Source organism: Nomascus leucogenys, chromosome 19 (genome assembly GCF_006542625.1).
Source record: "Nomascus leucogenys isolate Asia chromosome 19, Asia_NLE_v1, whole genome shotgun sequence".
In the NCBI taxonomy this organism is placed as follows: domain Eukaryota; kingdom Metazoa; phylum Chordata; class Mammalia; order Primates; family Hylobatidae; genus Nomascus; species Nomascus leucogenys.
The window spans coordinates 62,625,566-62,643,534 of record NC_044399.1 but is presented as its reverse complement, the minus strand read 5'-3'; the positions used below and the strand labels follow the sequence as shown (position 1 = coordinate 62,643,534).

At 45.8% G+C, this 17,969-nt stretch overlaps 1 protein-coding gene across 3 annotated transcripts in view; it reads left to right on the top strand.

The window, feature by feature from the left end:
- Window positions 1-3,726: 3,726 nt before the first annotated feature.
- CDRT1 (CMT1A duplicated region transcript 1) overlaps window positions 3,727-17,969 on the top strand; it is a 36,650-nt gene continuing 22,407 nt past the window's right edge. For 2 of the 3 annotated variants that reach the window (XM_030800733.1, XM_030800732.1), the window contains exons 1-6: window positions 3,727-4,457; window positions 7,632-7,796; window positions 9,412-9,830; window positions 10,619-10,741; window positions 15,068-15,177; window positions 17,307-17,507. In XM_030800733.1, coding sequence (XP_030656593.1) covers window positions 3,953-4,457; window positions 7,632-7,796; window positions 9,412-9,830; window positions 10,619-10,741; window positions 15,068-15,177; window positions 17,307-17,507 — 1,523 coding nt within the window. In that variant the 5' untranslated portion in view covers window positions 3,727-3,952. The remainder of the gene's footprint in view (window positions 4,458-7,631; window positions 7,797-9,411; window positions 9,831-10,618; window positions 10,742-15,067; window positions 15,178-17,306; window positions 17,508-17,969) is intronic. The other variant, XM_030800734.1, reaches the window with a different exon arrangement.

Sequence of the window (17,969 nt, the reverse complement as noted above, 5' to 3'; positions counted from 1 at the left end):
TGGCTTCCTCAGATTTCAGCACCGACTCCCTCCCTCTGCACCTGTGATTAGACATCTTGGCAGCTAGGGAGGAGGCCCTGCAGGGCAACCTGCTGTTGATATGCCCCCAATATGTCCATGCAGGGCACAGACTGCGCATGGCTCAGGTAGAGTGTTGGCCATCCCTGCCTTGCTGGAATGTGCCTAGTTTTTAATCTCTGTTTCTGGCTTGCTCTATAGTCTTGTTGGGAAAATCCCACTGTCTCCCAGAAGGAAGGAGTCCAAGTACAGGAAAAGAAGAGGGAGAACAGATCATTTCACAAGGACCAAGGGTCATTATAGCAGTGGTCAGACATTTTAGGTGAAAAACCTTTCCCCCACATTAATAACTTAAGTAGTGACCCTGATGATTACCTTAAAGAAGGTGTGTGTATATGCGCATGCTCTGGTTTCTCATGAACAAAAGCTTTTTAAATTTTTTTTTCTTTTTTTTTTGAGATGGAGTCTCACTCTGTTGCCCAGTCTGGAGTGCAGTGGCGCTATCTCAGCTCACTGCAAGCTCTGCCTCCCAGGTTCTTGCCATTATCCTGTCTCAGCCTCCTGAGTAGCTGGGACTACAGGCACCCACCACCACGCCCAGCTAATTTTTTGTATTTTTAGTACAGACGGGGTTTCACTGTGTTAGCCAGGATGGTCTTGATCTCCTGACCTCGTGATCCTCCTGCCTCAGCCTCCTAAAGTGCTGGGATTACAAGCGTGAGCCACCACACCCAGCCAAGCTTTTTAAATTCAACTTCCAACAAGTGTAATACCACATGATGGGAAGGGGACAGATGAGATACCACACTTTTTCCACACTCCCTAATGATACTAATAATACTTGTTAGCGCCTCACATAGTATAAAAGTCTACTCATTTGATCCCGACAGCCACCTATGAGCTCGGTAGGACTGTGGTCTCTATTTTATGGAAGAGGAGCAGGCTGAGACTAGCAAGTGAATTATCCAAGGGTATGAAGCTGCTCCGTGGCAGAGCCCAGTTCATTCCTTGCCCTCCTACTCTGTGTGCTTTCCTGAGTCCCTGCTGGCTGGCCAGGCCAGGTGGCAGTGGGGGAAGGCAGAGGGGCTGGGCTGGAGCCAGCAGAGGCTCAGGTCCTCTGGTGCAGTGTCAAGTGTGACATCAGAGCCAGATGGGCGTGACACATTGTCCTCTATCCGGTCCAGCAGTGGCTGCACCTTCTAAGCTTCTCTGTACTATGTGGGAAGGCAGGAAAACCAAGTGGAGATTTAGGGTTGTGTGCTGAGGAGGTTTTATCAGGATCATGAATAAAACAGGGCAGAAAGGAAAGATATCTAGGGGACTGGCATGAAGCCTCCAGGCTGCTCGTAGCCTGAATACTTGAGAGGTCTCAGATGTCCTTCTCATCCTGTAGCCTTCCTCGGAGAAGTGGTCTCCCTGACTGGACTCCTGTGAGTCAGTCCGATGAGGCCTATTTGCCCACCTGCCTCTTTGAGTACCACTGGCGCCATGTCCCCACATTGGCCTATCCCAGCTGGCCCATCTGTCCTGCCCTGTGCCAAGGCCACATTTTTTTTTTTTTTTTTGAGACAGAGTCTCGCTCTCTCACCCAGGCTGGAGTGCAGTGGTGCATCTCCACTCACTGCAAGCTCCGCCTCCTGGGTTCACGCCATTCTCCTGCCTCAGCCTCCCATGTAGTTGGGACTACAGGCACCCGCCACCACGCCTGGCTAACTTTTTGTATTTTTTTTTTTAGTAGAGATGGGGTTTCACCGTGTTAGCCAGGATGGTCTCAATCTCCTGACCTCGTGATCTGCCCACCTCGGCCTCCCAAAGTGCTGGGATTACAGGCATGAGCCACCGCGCCCGGCCTAAGGCCACATTTTTAACTATAACATCAGATCCCAAATGGCTTCAACTTCCCCCCAAAGTCGGGTGTATGGCCCAGCCTCTAAAATGTGCAGGCCAGCAGGAGGCAGGGAGGAAGGGAGTGAGGCGCTGCTCTGTTGCACTCACTCACTCTGGAGCACCTCTTGTCCTTTTATTCTCAGGAGGCACCCCCTTGTCATCTTCTCAAAGAAGCTGTTTAGAAAAAGAGGCGCCGAGGGGCAACAACATACTGTGGTCCACAGGTGTTTGAGGAGAACCGTGTGTGTGCAGTGTTGAGGGAGAGGGGATAGAAATGAACCACTACTAATGTCTGAAACCTATTCTGTCTCTCTGACTCCCAAGTTTGTGGCCCTGAAATGTGAAATAAAGACTGAGTTGGGTGATTGAAACTGCTTCGTTGGCCAGGGGCAGTGGCTCACGCTGTAATCCCAGCACTTTGGGAGGCTGAGGCGGGTGGTTCACTTGAGGTCAGGAGTTTAAGACCAGCCTGGCCAACATGGCAAAACCTCGTCTCTACTAAAAATATAAAAATTAGCTGGGCATGGTGGCCCATGCCTGTAATCCCAGCTACTCGGGAGGCTGAGGCAGGAGAATCACTTTAACCCAGGAAGCAGAGGTTGCAGTGAGCCGAGATCCCACCACTGCCCTCCAGCCTGGGAGATAGAGGGAGACTCTGCCTCCAAAAAAAAAAAAAAAAAAAAAAAAAAAACTTCCTTGAGGAATGTCAGCCTCAGAGATTAAAAACCGAATTTATTTAAATCTTTAAAAACAAGCTATTTATAATGTGTCAATTATAAATAAACAAGTTAATTAAGAAAAAAAAGCTACTTTTAGCTTGCAGCACTTCTTAGGGTAATGTGCCCACCTTACAGATCCGAAGAGTCTGCTTCGGGCCTCCCTCCTCTTTGCCACCCTCCTTTGTCTGGCCTTCCCAATTAATTAAATATTAATCTGCTCACACCTTTTCTCCAGATTCCTCTTCAGGCAGAAGAGGTTGAGCGGTGACAACTGATCTCATTCTTAACCTGATTCCTATTCCCCATTCTGACCCTAGTATGTGACTGCCATTGCCAACCAAACCCCAGCGATGGACTCCATTACCTTTCTCTGGTTGTGCCTGGTCTTTCAACATGGGCATTAGAAAGGCACACAATATTGCAAACCTTTTGATTTTATCTAGGGTAATAATACTTTAGTAACAATAACAATAGCAGCAACAACTGATCTCATATATTTAATGAAGTCCTAGAAGGTAGTTTTTTTATTACCCACCTTTATCTTCTCTATCCTCATAACTAGGATGGAGACACTGAGGCTCAGAGAGGACAGGTTGCTTGCTCAAGACCATATAGCTCGTAAGTACCAGAGTCAATGTTTGAACCTAGTCTTGCCTGAAGTAGGAGAATTATCTCAGCATGACTTTGAAACTCTTTCTTTGAGCTGCCCCATGTGTTTTGCCTGGGCAATTTGACTACAGTGAGATTTCTGGTTAGTATTCTGAAGCAGTTAAACAACTTAAATTTACATTAAACATTTCTGGTTTTACTTTGATGATGACTTAAGAAAATGAATATAAACATATTTAGCATCATTGGGATAGCCACTTTGTAACTGAACAGATATAAACATAAGAACTCTGCATCTTATTTTATATTCATGAATATTCAGAAGCCATATATAACAACAATAATTAAAGCACAGTACCAGTAATAGTCCATATATTGCTTAAATTTGACTAACAGTATTCTTGTTGTTCTAGAAATGAGATGACCAGCTCTTGCAGAATATACAGCAACTGCCTCCACATAAAGCAGTACCAGGTTTAGGAGATTTACGGTAAAGCCATGTTTCCAAGGAGGTCTGTACAAAAAACCAGACTTCTACTGGCAGTTTCTGAGAGAGATACGCTTTCCATCCATGGCAGCCATTTACTTTTGCTCTGGGAAACGTTTGTAATAGAAAAGGCATAACTGGGGTATTTATTCATTTCCCCCCGTTCCTCTAGTGTTTGATGGCGTTGCCGTTGCAAGTGGCAGGGCTCAAATGAACTGGTTATCTCAGGATCATGGAAAACCTGGAATCGAGACTCAAGAATGCCCCCTATTTTCGTTGTGAGAAGGGAACTGATTCCATTCCTCTGTGCCAGAAGTGTGAGACGTGTGTCTTAGCCTGGAAGATCTTCTCTACAAAAGAGTGGTTCTGCAGGATCAATGACATATCACAGAGGAGGTTTCTAGTTGGCATTCTGAAGCAGTTAAATAGCTTATATTTGTTACACTATTTCCAAAATATCCTTCAGACCACACAGGGAAAGGATTTCATCTACAACAGGTCCCGGATCGACCTCAGCAAGAAAGAGGGGAAAGTTGTGAAGTCCTCCTTGAACCAAATGTTGGATAAAACAGTAGAACAGAAGATGAAAGAGATCTTGTACTGGTTTGCGAACAGCACCCAGTGGACCAAGGCGAATTATACTCTCTTACTGCTGCAGATGTGCAACCCCAAATTACTACTCACTGCTGCCAATGTGATCAGAGTCCTGTTTCTGAGAGAGGAGAACAGTACCTCAGGTAAACAAGGCCACAGGCAGAGACTAGAGGGCCCCCGAAGACCAGAAGGCAAGGCTTCAGAAATCTGTAAGGAACTGCAGTTGTAGATAACATAGGTAGACAGAGATTGCACAGAATGCAGCATAGGTTTTTTGAACTGACACCTTGTCCTGACACCCGATCCTGTTTACCAAAGGAGAAATGACTGAATGTAACTTCCTTCTTGAAAATGATCAACGCAGGAGGAAGTACACAACTTTTAACTCACAAGCATTTATCATGGATTTCTGCATAGGCCCAGAAATGGCTGGTCCCTGCCCCTGACCCCTTAATGCTGGTGTCGTTCCTGCTTTAGGGATTGGACTGAGCTTGAGAGGGTTGTAAAGGGGAAGCTTTTGTTTTGCTCTTCAGCTGCCCTGCACAGAAACCAGACCAAGAAGTCAAAACTTAGGGCTTTTTTTTTTTTTTTCCATTCACTCTACCATGCTCCTTGCTTATCCATGAAATCAAACCTTAAAGTAGAGTTTCTCCAAGGCTGGAGATAGCTTAAGGGCCAAATAAGTCTAAGGTGGTAGTTCTTCAGCTGTGGCTTATATCAGGCTCTCCAGCAGGACCTGTTAAAACAAGCTTCTCCCCCAGAACTTCGGACTCAGCAGGTCTAAGGTGGGGCCAGGATTCTGTATTTCTTTTCCTTTTTTTTTTTTTTTTTTGAGATGGAGTCTCGCTCTGTCACTCAGGCTGGAGTGCAGTGGCGCAATCTTGGCTCACTGCAAACTCTACCTGATGGGTTCAAGCAATTCTCCTGCCTCAGCCTCCCAGGTAGCTGGGACTACAGGCCGCGCCACCATGCCCGGCTAATTTTTTTGTATTTTTTAGTAGAGACGGGGTTTCACCATGCTGGCCAGGCTGGTCTTGAACTCCTGACCTCGTGATCCGCCTGCCTCAGCCTCCCAAAGTGCTGGGATTACAAGCGTGAGCCACCGCACTCGACCAGGGGTTCTGTATTTCTAACAAGTTTCTAGCCAGTGCTGATGTTGCTGGTCTGGGGATCTCTCTTTGAGAATCACAGGCCTAGGGTGTTGAAGAATCCTGGAAGTGTTTGGCCAGATAGTTCAGGGAAGCAGGAGAAACAATAAGGGTGGTGCCTATTTTGCTTTGCTATAAAGGAATACCTGAGGCTAAGTAATTTATAAGGAAATTTATAAGGAAAATAGTTTTATTTGACTTGCAGTTCTGAAGACCGTACCAGAAGCATGGCACCAGCATCTCTTTCTGGTGAGGGCTTCAGGAAGCTTCCACTTATGGTGGAATGCAAGGGAAAACAACGTATCATGAGGCAAGAGAAGTAGCAAGAGAAGGGGAGGGGTGTCAGTTTCTTTTAAACAGCCAGCTCTTGCTCGAACTATATTAATAGAGCGAGAACTCACTCATTACTGTGAGAGGGGCACCAAGCCTTTCAAAAGGGATCTGCCTCCATGACCCAAAAACCTCCCATCAGGCCTCACTTCCAGCATTGGGGGTCACATTTCAACATGAGGTTTGGAGGGGACAAATATCCAAACTGTATCAGGAGGCAAGAGAATTGAGCTTTGGTGGCGTCCGGGAGTGGAAGGTCCAACATGGGGAAGCTCAGATTTAAGCAGAGGTGGGAGAAAGCTGGGAGGGGGTGGTCACATGGAGGCATTTAGGAGTTGTAGCTCTTGAAGGTGTGTAATTCCTGTCACCAATGAGACCTGACAGGTGGTCATATTTGTAGACTAGTGAAATCCAAAAGAATTTTAAAGCTGGATGGCCTAGGACACAATTAGATCACAATATATGTCACTTGATTTATTTGGTGTGTCAGGGGTATAAAAGAATGATAATATAGAATGAAGACACAGTGAATCTCAGGGTGTCAAAAACAGTAAGTTAGGTTGGAGATCAACCGACTGGTTGATCCTTAATATTTACATAAGGAGACCAAAGTTCAGGGCACCTGAATGACTTTGCTTAGGTCACCCACCACGTGGGCTGAAAACCAGGATCCCCTCCTGAGCCCCTTCCACTCTGGAGTGAATGCTGCCAGCAGCGGAGGGCCTGGCTTGTACGCACAGATGCAATGCTCCGCGGTGCTCTTCCAAAAGCTTCATCATGCACCATAGGAATGGGTTATTTACATTGGAGTCCTATTACAGGTTGTGGCGACCTTCTTTTTTTTTTTTTTTTTTTTGAGATGGAGTCTGTCGCCGCTAGGCTGGAGTGCAGTGGCCTGATCTCGGCTCACTGCTGCAAGCTCCGCCTCCCGGGTTCACGCCATTCTCCTGCCTCAGCCTCCTGAGTAGCTGGGACTACAGGTGCCCGCCACCACGCCTGGCTAATTTTTTTGTATTTTTAGTAGAGACGGGGTTTCACTGTGTTAGCCCGGATGGTCTTGATCTCCTGACCTTGTGATCCGCCCGCCTCGGCCTCCCAAGGTGCTGGGATTACAAGCATGAGCCACCACGCTGGGCCAACAACCTTCCCTTTTCTTAGAGCAGATTCTGTCTTAAAAAAGTAAATGTTCTGGCTGGGCACGGTGGCTCACACTTATAATCCCAGCACATTGGGAGGCCAAGGCAGGCGGGTCACCTGAGGTCAGGAGTTCGAGACCAGCCTGGCCAACATGGCGAAAACCCATCTCTACTAAAAATACAAAAAATAGCCAAGTGTTATGCACTTGTAATCCCAGCTACTTGGGAGGCTGAGGCAGGAGAATCACTTGAACCCGGGAGGTGGAGGTTGCAGTGAGCCAAGACCGCACCATTGCACTCCACACTGGGCAATAAGAGCAAAACTCAGTCTCAAAAAAAAAAAAAAAAAAAGTTAAATGTTCTAATTTGACTGGAGGGTGGTTATTTCTATCATTGAAGAAAATTTAGCTTGAGCTTCCGAAGAGCATTCCTTCTTGCAATTCCTGACCTCTACTCTCTCTCTCTGCTTGTATAAATAGCTCAAGAAATTTTACAATGGAGGTGCGCTAAAAAGCTAACAGGAAGCTTTCTGAGATTTTTGCATAGAAGTTTGGAGGCCCCGAATAAAAACAGACATAACTGCTCTGGTCCGTTCTGTACAACTTTAAAAGAAGGAAGAAAAAATGAAAAAGTTTCTCTCCACCTCATTTTCCTCAACACACCTGCTTCAAGAGCAACCTTGTCTTGGTCTTTTGTTTTTCAGGGCTCAATCAAGACATCACAGATGTGTGGTTTTCCCCCGAGAAAGACCACAGCTCCCAGTCTACAACCTCACAAGTCTATTGGACAGCCAAAACTCAGCACACATCCCTTCCTTTGTCCAAAGCCCCAGAAAATGAACACTTGCTTGGGGCAGCATCTAACCCTGGTAAGTCAACTTTCAGCAAGAAAGCCAATATGGGCCGGGCGCAGTGGCTCACGCCTGTAATCCCAGCACTTTGGGAGGCTGAGGCGGGTGGATCACGAGGTCAGGAGATCAAGACCATCCTAGCTGACACAGTGAAACCCCGTCTCTACTGAAAATACAAAACATTAGCCAGGTGTGGTGGCGGGCGCCTGTAGTCCCAGCTACTCGGGAGGCTGAGGCAGGAGAATGGCGTGAACCCAGGGGGCAGAGCTGGCAGTGAGCCGAGATCATGCCACTGCACTCCAACCTGGGTGACAGTGAGACTGCGTCTCAATTAAAAAAAAGAAAAGAAAAGAAAGCCAATATGAAACCAATGTGAGATTGGGAAGACCCAGTGGAACTGGAGGGACTGGGCAGGGTGATAGCATCTGGGGATGGCAGATTTGAGGAACTCACATTCATTTAGCATCTACAATGCGCTGGGTTCTTTGACATTTACTTCCCCATCTAATTCTCACAGCTGGTAAGGGGAGGAGCAAAGATTAAAATTGATCAGTATGGCCCCCAAACCCATATTTTCACCTCTCCACTGCAGTGCCCACAAGACACATCTGAAAATAGAGATCAGAAAGGAAACTATCAATGATTTCCTTTGGATTCTTTCTCTGCTCCGGGCCACAATCCATCATCTAGTCCCTGGGCTCTGGCATGGTGGCCAGCTCTAGAATTAAACCCACCAATGGCTATTTTTGCAGTATTGGATTGAATCTTGAGGAGGGAACAAAATTAATGGGGAATTTGGTTCCCCACCTCAAGGCACTCCTAAGTTGGGTTTTGAAGCAAGACATATACATGAAATATCACAGGAAACACAATATCGTAGGAAATACAAGGCATAGATTCTAAAACACTTTTACGTGGAAAATTTCAAATTTCAAAAGTATGTAGAACAGTATGATAACCACCCACCCCCACATTACTGGCTTCAACAATTACCAACATTTTACCAATTTATTCCATTCATTTCCCCCCCTTTCTTAAATTGTTTAAAATTTTTTCTTGTTGGAGTATTTTTTTTTGAGACAGAGTCTCGCTGTTGCCCAGGCTGGAGTGCAGAGGCACGATCTCGGCTCACTGCAGGCTCTGCCCCGCGGGGTTCACGCCATTCTCCTGCTTCAGCCTCCCGAGTAGCTGGGACTACAGGCGCCCGCCACCTCGCCTGGCTAATTTTTTGTATTTTTAGTAGAGACGGGGTTTCACTGTGTTAGCCAGGATGGTCTGGATCTCCTGACCTCGTGATCCACCCGCCTCGGCCTCCCAAAGTGCTGGGATTACAGGCGTGAGCCACCGCCCCCGGCCTGGTTGAAGTATTTTTAAGAAAATTCCAGGCACAATGTCATTTCAGACTCTGATACTCTAGACTTCTCCTTGGGCTGAAAAAGCTGAAAAGTACATCTATATCTGGGTCAGAAGATTCTATTCTCATGTTGCAGAAGAGATGACAAAAATCTAGTGGCCTAAGGGTAGAGTCTGAGGAGGTTTATTTTGTAGGAGAGCTTTTGGTGAGCACTTGTTCTTGGCCTGGAGTTTCTACAGAGCCAACTCAACCACGTACCTTTCTCTGGCTTCACTCTAGAGGAACCATGGAGGAATTCACTCCGGTGTGTTTCCGAAATGAATAGGCTGTTTTCTGGAAAAGGAGACATAACCAAGCCAGGGTACGATCCCTGCAATCTATTGGTTAACCTGGATGACATCAGAGACCTGTCTTCTGGGTTCAGCAAATACCGAGACTTCATCCGTTACCTTCCCATCCACCTCTCCAAGTACATTCTAAGTATGCTGGGGTGTATGAGGGGATTTCCCGGACACCTCCCATCTTGGCTCAGTTCTGGGGTTTCTGGGTCCATCTTTTTTTTTTTTCCAGGAATGCTGGATAGACACACCCTGAACAAGTGCGCCTCTGTGAGCCAGCACTGGGCCGCCATGGCTCAACAGGTCAAGATGGACTTGTCAGCGCATGGCTTCATTCAGAACCAGATTACCTTCTTGCAGGTACTTCCTGCAAGTCTGAAAGGGGAATGCCTGAGACCAGCTTCATTTTCGTGTTGAGGCTGATCTGACTGTGGACCTTTCAGTAAACCCTTAGCTGGCCTCCTGCTCTACATTTGTGGCCTTTTAGACTTCATGGGTCCCTTCTTTTTGGTCCAAACTCCTGTTGGTAACTGAGTACTTTCTCATTGTCCGTGCAGCTCACAAGGACAATAGGGATAGAGACCGCTCAAGAGCAGAGAGGCAGAGCGTTTCTAACACCTCACAAAACAGAGAACCCCCAGCCCCTAGGGAGTGATATCGCAGCTTACGCAGCAAGAAAGCCATAAATGTGTTTCTGCATCAGCCTCATATGGAGCACAGATGTTTATAAGGCTGCAAAGTATTTTTTTAAATTAAAATGCAATTTTCCCCAATGGCAGTCTTCTCCAGCATTTTTACTTCTCAGTTTCTTGCCAGAAGTCTCACCCTAAACCATGGATATTGGTAACTTGCATTTTTTTTTCCCCCAGCAGAGAGGACAGAGGATGAGAAGCAGCAGCTATGGTGAGGCTGGCGATAGTCTGACCATCTTTGCTGGTCCCTCTGTGGTATTTGGTGTTTATTTTTCTCCTCCATTCGATCTGCACACACTGCCAGAGGAACTGGCCAGAACTGGGCCTGCCTGACGCAGCCAGGGCTTACCCATCCTTCAGATTTTGCCAAGAACTAGTTTTTCCCTTCCTCCTGCAGAGTCGGCGCCAAGAGTAGCCATTTTCTGTTTTTATTTTTGTTTTTTTGTCTTTTTCCAGGGGTCCTACACAAGAAGAATTGATCCTAATTATGCCAATAAGGTTTCTATCCCAGTTCCTAAAATGGTAGATGACGGGAAGCGCATGCGTGTGAAACATCCGCAGTGGAAGCTGAGAACGAAGGTGGGTTCCAACTGCATCTGGGGCAAGTAGCTGTGAGCGTCTCATTCTAATTGGCCATTGAAGGCGAGGTCCAGACTCAGCCCTGGAGTGAGGACAGAGGATCACGGCAGGTAACACTCCTTAAGGAAGACCAAAGTTCTGTGTTGCTACTGACTTGCAAGTGGCATGATCTTGGCTCACTGCAAGCTCTGCCTCCCGGGTTCACACCATTCTCCTGCCTCAGCCTCCCAAGTAGCTGGGACTACAGGTGCGTGCCACCATGCCCGGCTAATTTTTTTTGTATTTTTAGTAGAGACGGGGTTTTACTGTGTTAGCCAGGATGGTCTTGATCTCCTGACCTCGTGATCCGCCCGCCTCAGCCTCCCAAAGGGCTGGGATTACAGGCACGAGCCACTGCGCCCGGCCCGACACTTCCTATTCTTAAGCCTTGCTTTACTCATCTTTTGGATGGGTGGATTGATTTGGTTGTCCTCTCAGGGTTCTTCCTTACTTCAAAGCCCATGGCAGTGTTCTGTGTCCACGGCACCAGGTCATTTAGTGGCAAGTTCAGAGGCCAGGAGCAACCCCATCAGCCCATGCCTCTGGAGGCTCCAGCATCTGCTGCTCAGGAATTTCAGGAGGACCTGAGGGGAGGGCCCGGGCTGGTTCCAGAATGCCTAGGGCCTAGATGAATTCGGCTCCCTCATCCCTCACTTCCAGGTTTATTCTGGCTCTAGGATGGAAGGGGAGAGTTAATTAAATGTAGTCCTCTGCACTACTTCTTGGGCAATAATGAAGAGTGACCGGAAGACTCTTCGAGCTCTTTGCTTTGCCTATCAAAGGCATGGTTGATATTCCTAAAACTGTTAGATTTCTGCCCCCTCCTCTCTGCTTAAAGTCTATTTTGAAGTCTATTCAACTGGCCCCAAAAGGATAGTTAATAGGGGATGGTTTGACTGTCGCTTCCCATAAGGAAGCTATGTTAAATTAGAATTTGAGAAACAGAAGCATCCAGAGAGAGCATCTAGCTCATATGACCTGTAGGGGCCAAGCAGGTGACACAAAGAAGGAGATGGGTGGTGTGGGCAGTAGCGGACGGTGTGGCTGTCATGGACTGGACAGTTCACCTGCATCTGAAGGGCCAGCTGCTGCTCAGTTCTGGCTAATTATTGTCTTGAGAGATTGTCTTGAGGCCCCTGACCTGCTAGACCATCTAAGCCTTAGAAGATAGAAACCTGACATATTATGTGAAATCTCTTGCTTTTATTAAATGCTGGCAACCATTTAAAAGCAGTTTTAAAAACTACCTAGACCAAAGAAAACACATTTCTGGGCCAGGCATGGTGGCTCATGCCCGTAATCCCAGCACTTTGGGAGGCCGAGGCGGGCGGATGACGAGGTCAGGAGTTTGAGACCAGCCTGGCCAACATGGTGAAACCCCATCTCTACTAAAAATACAAAAAATTAGCTGGGCGTAGTGGCGGGCACCTGTAGTCCCAGCTACTCGGGAGGCTGAGGAAGGAGAATGGCGTGAACCTCGGCGGCAGAGCTTGCAGTGAGCCGAGATTGCGCCACTGCACTCCAGCCTGGGTGACAGTGCAAGACTCTGTCTCAAAAAAAAAAAAAAAAGGAAAAGGAAAAAGAAAAAGAAAAGAAAACACATTTCTGGATTTCATTTGACCTGCAGTTATTCATTTCTGAGCTGGTCCCTTCACCCATTTTATAGATAGAGAAACTGAGGCACAGAGAGGTCAAGCTCTCCCAGCCAGCTGAGTGAAAGAGGCATTCATTTGAACATGGACCTGCTTTTGTTTTCAAGTCTGTTGCTATTTTAAGTATAACACAAAGAACACCCTTCTCCCTTGGGTGATGCAGTCAGTAATGGCCCAACAGAAGGACTACCCAGCCAGTGTTTGACATTCTAGGAATGTATTGACAGAACTGGAGCACCGTCATCTCAGACAAACACCCCCACTTTAAGTTCCAGGTCCCTTTCTAGTCTCATGCATTTCAAGGAAATCTAACTACAAGCAGCCAGAAAGAACAGACAGTAAAACACAGATAAGACATCTCGGGCACAGAGGGAGGTGGAGGGAAAGTCTCTTGGGTAACTGCCAAACTTCACCCTCATACAATGGGCCCCAGTAAAACAGCGGGCCATCATGAGCACATTCCTTTCCATTCAAGTGCACTAAGATAGGGAAGCTAAAGCAGACTCAGGGGTATGCCTGCAGCTGCACAAAGATGTATGGGGACAGACACACAACTCTCCCTCCCAGATAAGCACAACAAAGAGACACAGAAGCAGTCCAAGCGCCTGATAAACTCTCCCACCCTGAATCCTTAAAGACTTTTAGTCTGTAAGAGAGTGTGGCTTCTGACGTAACTCGGTCAGAATTCCCCCCAGATTTGAAATAAACCTGTTGACTGTCAAGCCACCCTTCGTGTTTCTCTCCTCTTTCTTTAATTCTTACACGTATAATTTAAGAAAAGGGGCCAGGCGCAGTGGCTCATGCCTGTAATCCCAGCACTTTGGGAGGCTGAGGCAGGCAGATCACCTGAGGTCAGGAGTTCAAGACCAGCCTGGCCAACATGACAAAACCCTGTCTCTACTAAAAATATAGAAAATTAGCCAGGCATGGTAGTGCATGCCTATAATCCCAGCTACCCGGGAGGCTGAGGCAAAAGAATCGCTTGAACCCAGGAGACGGAGGTTGTAGTGAGCCGAGATCACGCCACTGCACTCCAGCCTGGGCAAGACAGCGAGACTCCATCTCAAAAAAAAAAAAAAAAAAAAAACAGAGAGAGAGAGAAAAGGGAGAGAAGCAGAGAAGCAGGTGAAGCAGTGTGGAGAACACATGAAACAGCAAGACTAAGCAGTTACAGAGTCTCCTAGGAAAAGTGGAGGTGAGTGCTTCTCAGGGTGGTGAGTAATAGCATGAGTGTAAACTGTGTGCCTCATGCCCATAGCGCTGCATACAGCATTTACTTGATTTCACCATAGATCGAGGAGGTGTTGTTGCTTCCAGTTTATGGATGTGGAAATGAAGGATATGGTGTGAGAGAGTGCCCAAGGTCTCATAGCTGGGCAGTGGCAGAGCTGGAATTTAACCTCAGGTCTTTTCCCTCCCAATGACTCCACCATGTGGCTTCTTGGGCTCAGAAAACTTAGGAGATGAGTAAGGGCCAATGAATTCTGCCCTGGGGTTGGGAGAATCCAGGGCGGCATCATTTAATTCAGTCTGGGATATGGAAAACTCCCTGGACACTGGAGGGGAGGCAGGTTGGCAGATTCTTCTGGGCAGAGACTTCTTGGTGGGCATTGCTACATGGTTAAAGATTAAGAAGGAGAGGGAGCAGAGGAAAGACGGCATCTGAGGAAGAGTCTAAAGGCTTGGAGCAGAAGGCTAAGGTTTGGAAGGAGACTTCAGAGATGTCCCCAAGAGGACTCTCAGGTGCAAACATGATGCTGTGTTCTTCTTTGCCTTCAAGATAAATATATTCTGCTTTTTGTTTCCTGCTAGTCTAATAGGACTGTTACTTCTGGCCATTTGAGGATAGAATATGGCAGGGAATATAAATGGAACTGAGAGTCTAGTTCAGTCATCTGTGCCAGAATTTAACATGTCTGGAATGCCAGAAGGTATGCGATAGAGGAAGCAAAGGAGGAAGGGAAGGAGGGAGGAAGAATGAAGGCAGGCAGGCAGGTAGGAAGTAAATAAAGATTGGGAAGCAAATGAAAGCGCCCATGTCAAGACTTGATAAAATTGATTTTCTTTCCCTGAGTCCCAGATACCTTATCTGTAAAATAATGAGAACATTTTGTGGGGCAAGTGATCTACCTTGTAAGGCAGCTGCAAGGACAAATGAAGGTTGCAGATGTATAAAAACTTTGAAATGCAAATGCAGGCTGGGCGTGGTGGCTCACACCTGTAATCCTAGCACTTTGGGAGGCTGAGGCAGGCGGATCGCCTGAGGTCAGGAGTTCGAGACCAGCCTGGCCAACATGGTGAAACTCCGTCGCTACTAAAAATACAAAAATTAGCCAGGTGTGGTGGCGCATGCCTGTAATCCCCCCTACTTAGGAGGTTGAGGCCATGGAATCAGGACACATGGAAAAACAAAGAGATGAAAGAAGAATTAAGAACCTTGACCCGACATTTTCTAACTCATGGTTTCCTCTGGTGCTTGCTCACTGGCTGCTCCCTTCTCTGCAAAGCAGCAGCCTCAGCCTTCAGAGGAAGAATCCGTGAGCCCTGTGCCTTTGCCAGGGAGACCCTAGGGGTTCTGGGACTGTGGGTATTTGCAGTTACCACTGAGCTTTAACTTCAAATATTCCCTTGTTAGAATGAGTACAACCTGTGGAGTGCATACCAGAACCAGGAAACGCAGCAGGTCCTGATGGAGGAGAGAAATGTTTTCTGTGGGACCTACAATGTTCGCATTCTCTCTGACATGTAGGTACTGGGGTCGGAATCTGGGTCTTAGGGACGCTCGAGTTATCCACACTGACGCTTGGGATTTCCCTGACCTTTGTGCACATGGAAAGGCAAGTTCTCCTCACCTCAAGCTCCAGCCCTGAACTTGCACACGATCCCATGTAGACAACAGCTGCTTCATTTTGCACCATTCTTGGCAGTGGGCAAAGGACACTTTCCCTTTCTAAATTTTGGGTATGCTGATCAACAACCTTTTGCACAAGTCACACATAAAATGTTTATTTTTTGAAATATCTTTATTTTGTTATATTAATTTTAGAAATAATATATGGTTATTGGAAAAAATCTTCCAAATGCCAGAAAATGTATAGAGAAAGGCAAAGTTTTCCTGTAGTCTGTCACCTAGCAATAACCACCATTAATATTGATGTCTACCCTTCTAGAATTCTTTTCTTTGCATACTTAGCACATACTTTAAGTAGAAGTGGTGTTATATTGCACATATTTCTGTAACCCAGCCCAGCAAAGTACTATAGATATCGTCCCATGGTAAATATGACAATTGTATTTATAATTGCATACGCTGACATCATTTCAATATGCCGAGAGAAGAAGCTCCTTTAATAAGCAACTTTCTGCCATATTTTAGGCCTAGGACTTCACTTTATATTCACAAGGTTTTGCAAAGTCCACCTCTACTTTAGTTTTGGCCATGAATCATTAACAAATTGCATCTTGACAATAGAACAGTCAGTATGGGGAAGACAGAACAGATAAGATAGGGGAAAGGCAAAATTGAGTTTTTATGGATAGTATGGTGATAACTGCTCTTTAGAAGAGATGGTGACTAGTTGAATGCTAGGTATGACAAATGGAACAAGGGCAAAAATATCAAGAATTGTTCCTTATATATATGTGTATACATATACACACATATATATACACATAATACACATATGTACATGTATATATATACATAAAAATATATGTATATATACACACACACATATATATTTTAAAGAACAGTTATCACCATACTATCCGTATTTCTTTTTTCAGAGTGAACCTCATTCTGTCGTCCAGGCTGGGGTGCAGTGGTGCAATCTTGGCTCATTGTAACCTCTACCTCCTGGGCTCAAGCGATTCTCCTGCCTCAGCCTCCTAAGTAGCTGAGACTATAGGCACATGCCACCACGCCTGGCTAATTTCTGAATTTTTTTGTAGAGACAGGGTTTCATTATCCGGTCAGGTTGGTCTCAAAGCTCCTCATATTTAGAGTGACTATACATCCTTGTTTATTGGAACAATCCCTCTCTACTCTGCATTCCTAGTGTCATTAACAATAGTGTCCCCAGGTTGGGCGTGGTGGCTCATGCCTGTAATTCCAGAACTTTGGGAGGCTGAGGTAGGAGGATCACTTGAGGCCAAGAGTTGTAGGTTACAGGGAGTTATTACTGGGCCCCTGTACTCCAGCCTGGGTAACAGAGCAAGACCTTGTCTCTAAAAATAAATAAATAGTATCCCTTTTTACAATAAAAAACTCTCAGTTTGGACAATACATTATTTAGTCATCCTGTTCATACTTTACCTATTTGCTAATAATCCTATGATTGAAAAATTAATTCAACTCACCTAGTTTTATGGGACAATAAGCTCATTGTAAGTAAGGTCCTTATCTGATAATTATTTATATTTCCTGTGGTATCTACTAGCACAGGACTTTGAACCTAATATATGCTTACTGAATATTGATTAAGGGAAAAAACAAAAGAAAAGAAATACAGTGTGCACAGGACTTCCCAACTGTGTTCCTCTGATGTTTTCCAAGAAAAAAGGTTTCCATGATCAATTAAATTTGGGCAATGCCGCATACTCCATTCTCTCTCTTGGGGATTTAGCATACATTTACAGAATTTAAAAAAAGATTTAGTGTTTAAATTTAACGGAAATGGATTTTTGTCATCGTATGAGAGTGGGGATCCCTCGGGGCCTGTTAATTCTCGACCTTGCCTTCTGCTGCCTCCCTTGTTGAAAGGCCCTGAATTTTCCTTTACACCACTGCTGTAGGCAAAGTCGTAGGGCTAAGTCAGTCCCAGGAGGGACACTGACTCTTCTTTCATGGATAATCCTTTTCCCCTGGCACTCAGGTGGGATCAAAACAGAGTCATCCACTATTCCGGGGGAGATCTGATAGCTGTGTCATCTAATCAAAAGATCCATCTTCTGGACATCATACAAGTAAAAGCAATACCCGTTGAATTCCGAGGCCATGCTGGGAGTGTCCGGGCCCTCTTCCTGTGTGAGGAGGAAAACTTTCTCCTAAGTGGAAGCTATGACCTAAGTATCAGGTGAGGAGCCCAAAGGCATCATGATCCCCATCCCACCTAGGGCCTAGAGGCAGCTCATGGAAGAAGTGTGCATGCTTCTTTCTTTTTATATTTAACAGTTATCCTAGAAGATATTGACTTCTAGAATACCTTCAGCTTATTTTTTTTTTTGGCAAGGAAAAAGGAATGTATATATTGCTTAAAATTTGAATGAGATAGATTTATAACAGTTATCAGATATATTTTCTAATTGATGACTGCAAATAAGAAAAATTTTCTTTATTAGCATTCTTAGATGAAGAAATAATTTACATTTGTTCTTACAGATTCTTTCAGGGGAACGTGGCTTTTTATGGGTATGAGACAGACTATAGAGGCAAAATAGTGTTTTAAAAATGCATATGTGGCCAGGCACAGTGGCTCACCCCTATAATCCCAGCACTTTGGGAGGCCGAGGCTGGTGGATCATGAGGTCAGGAGATC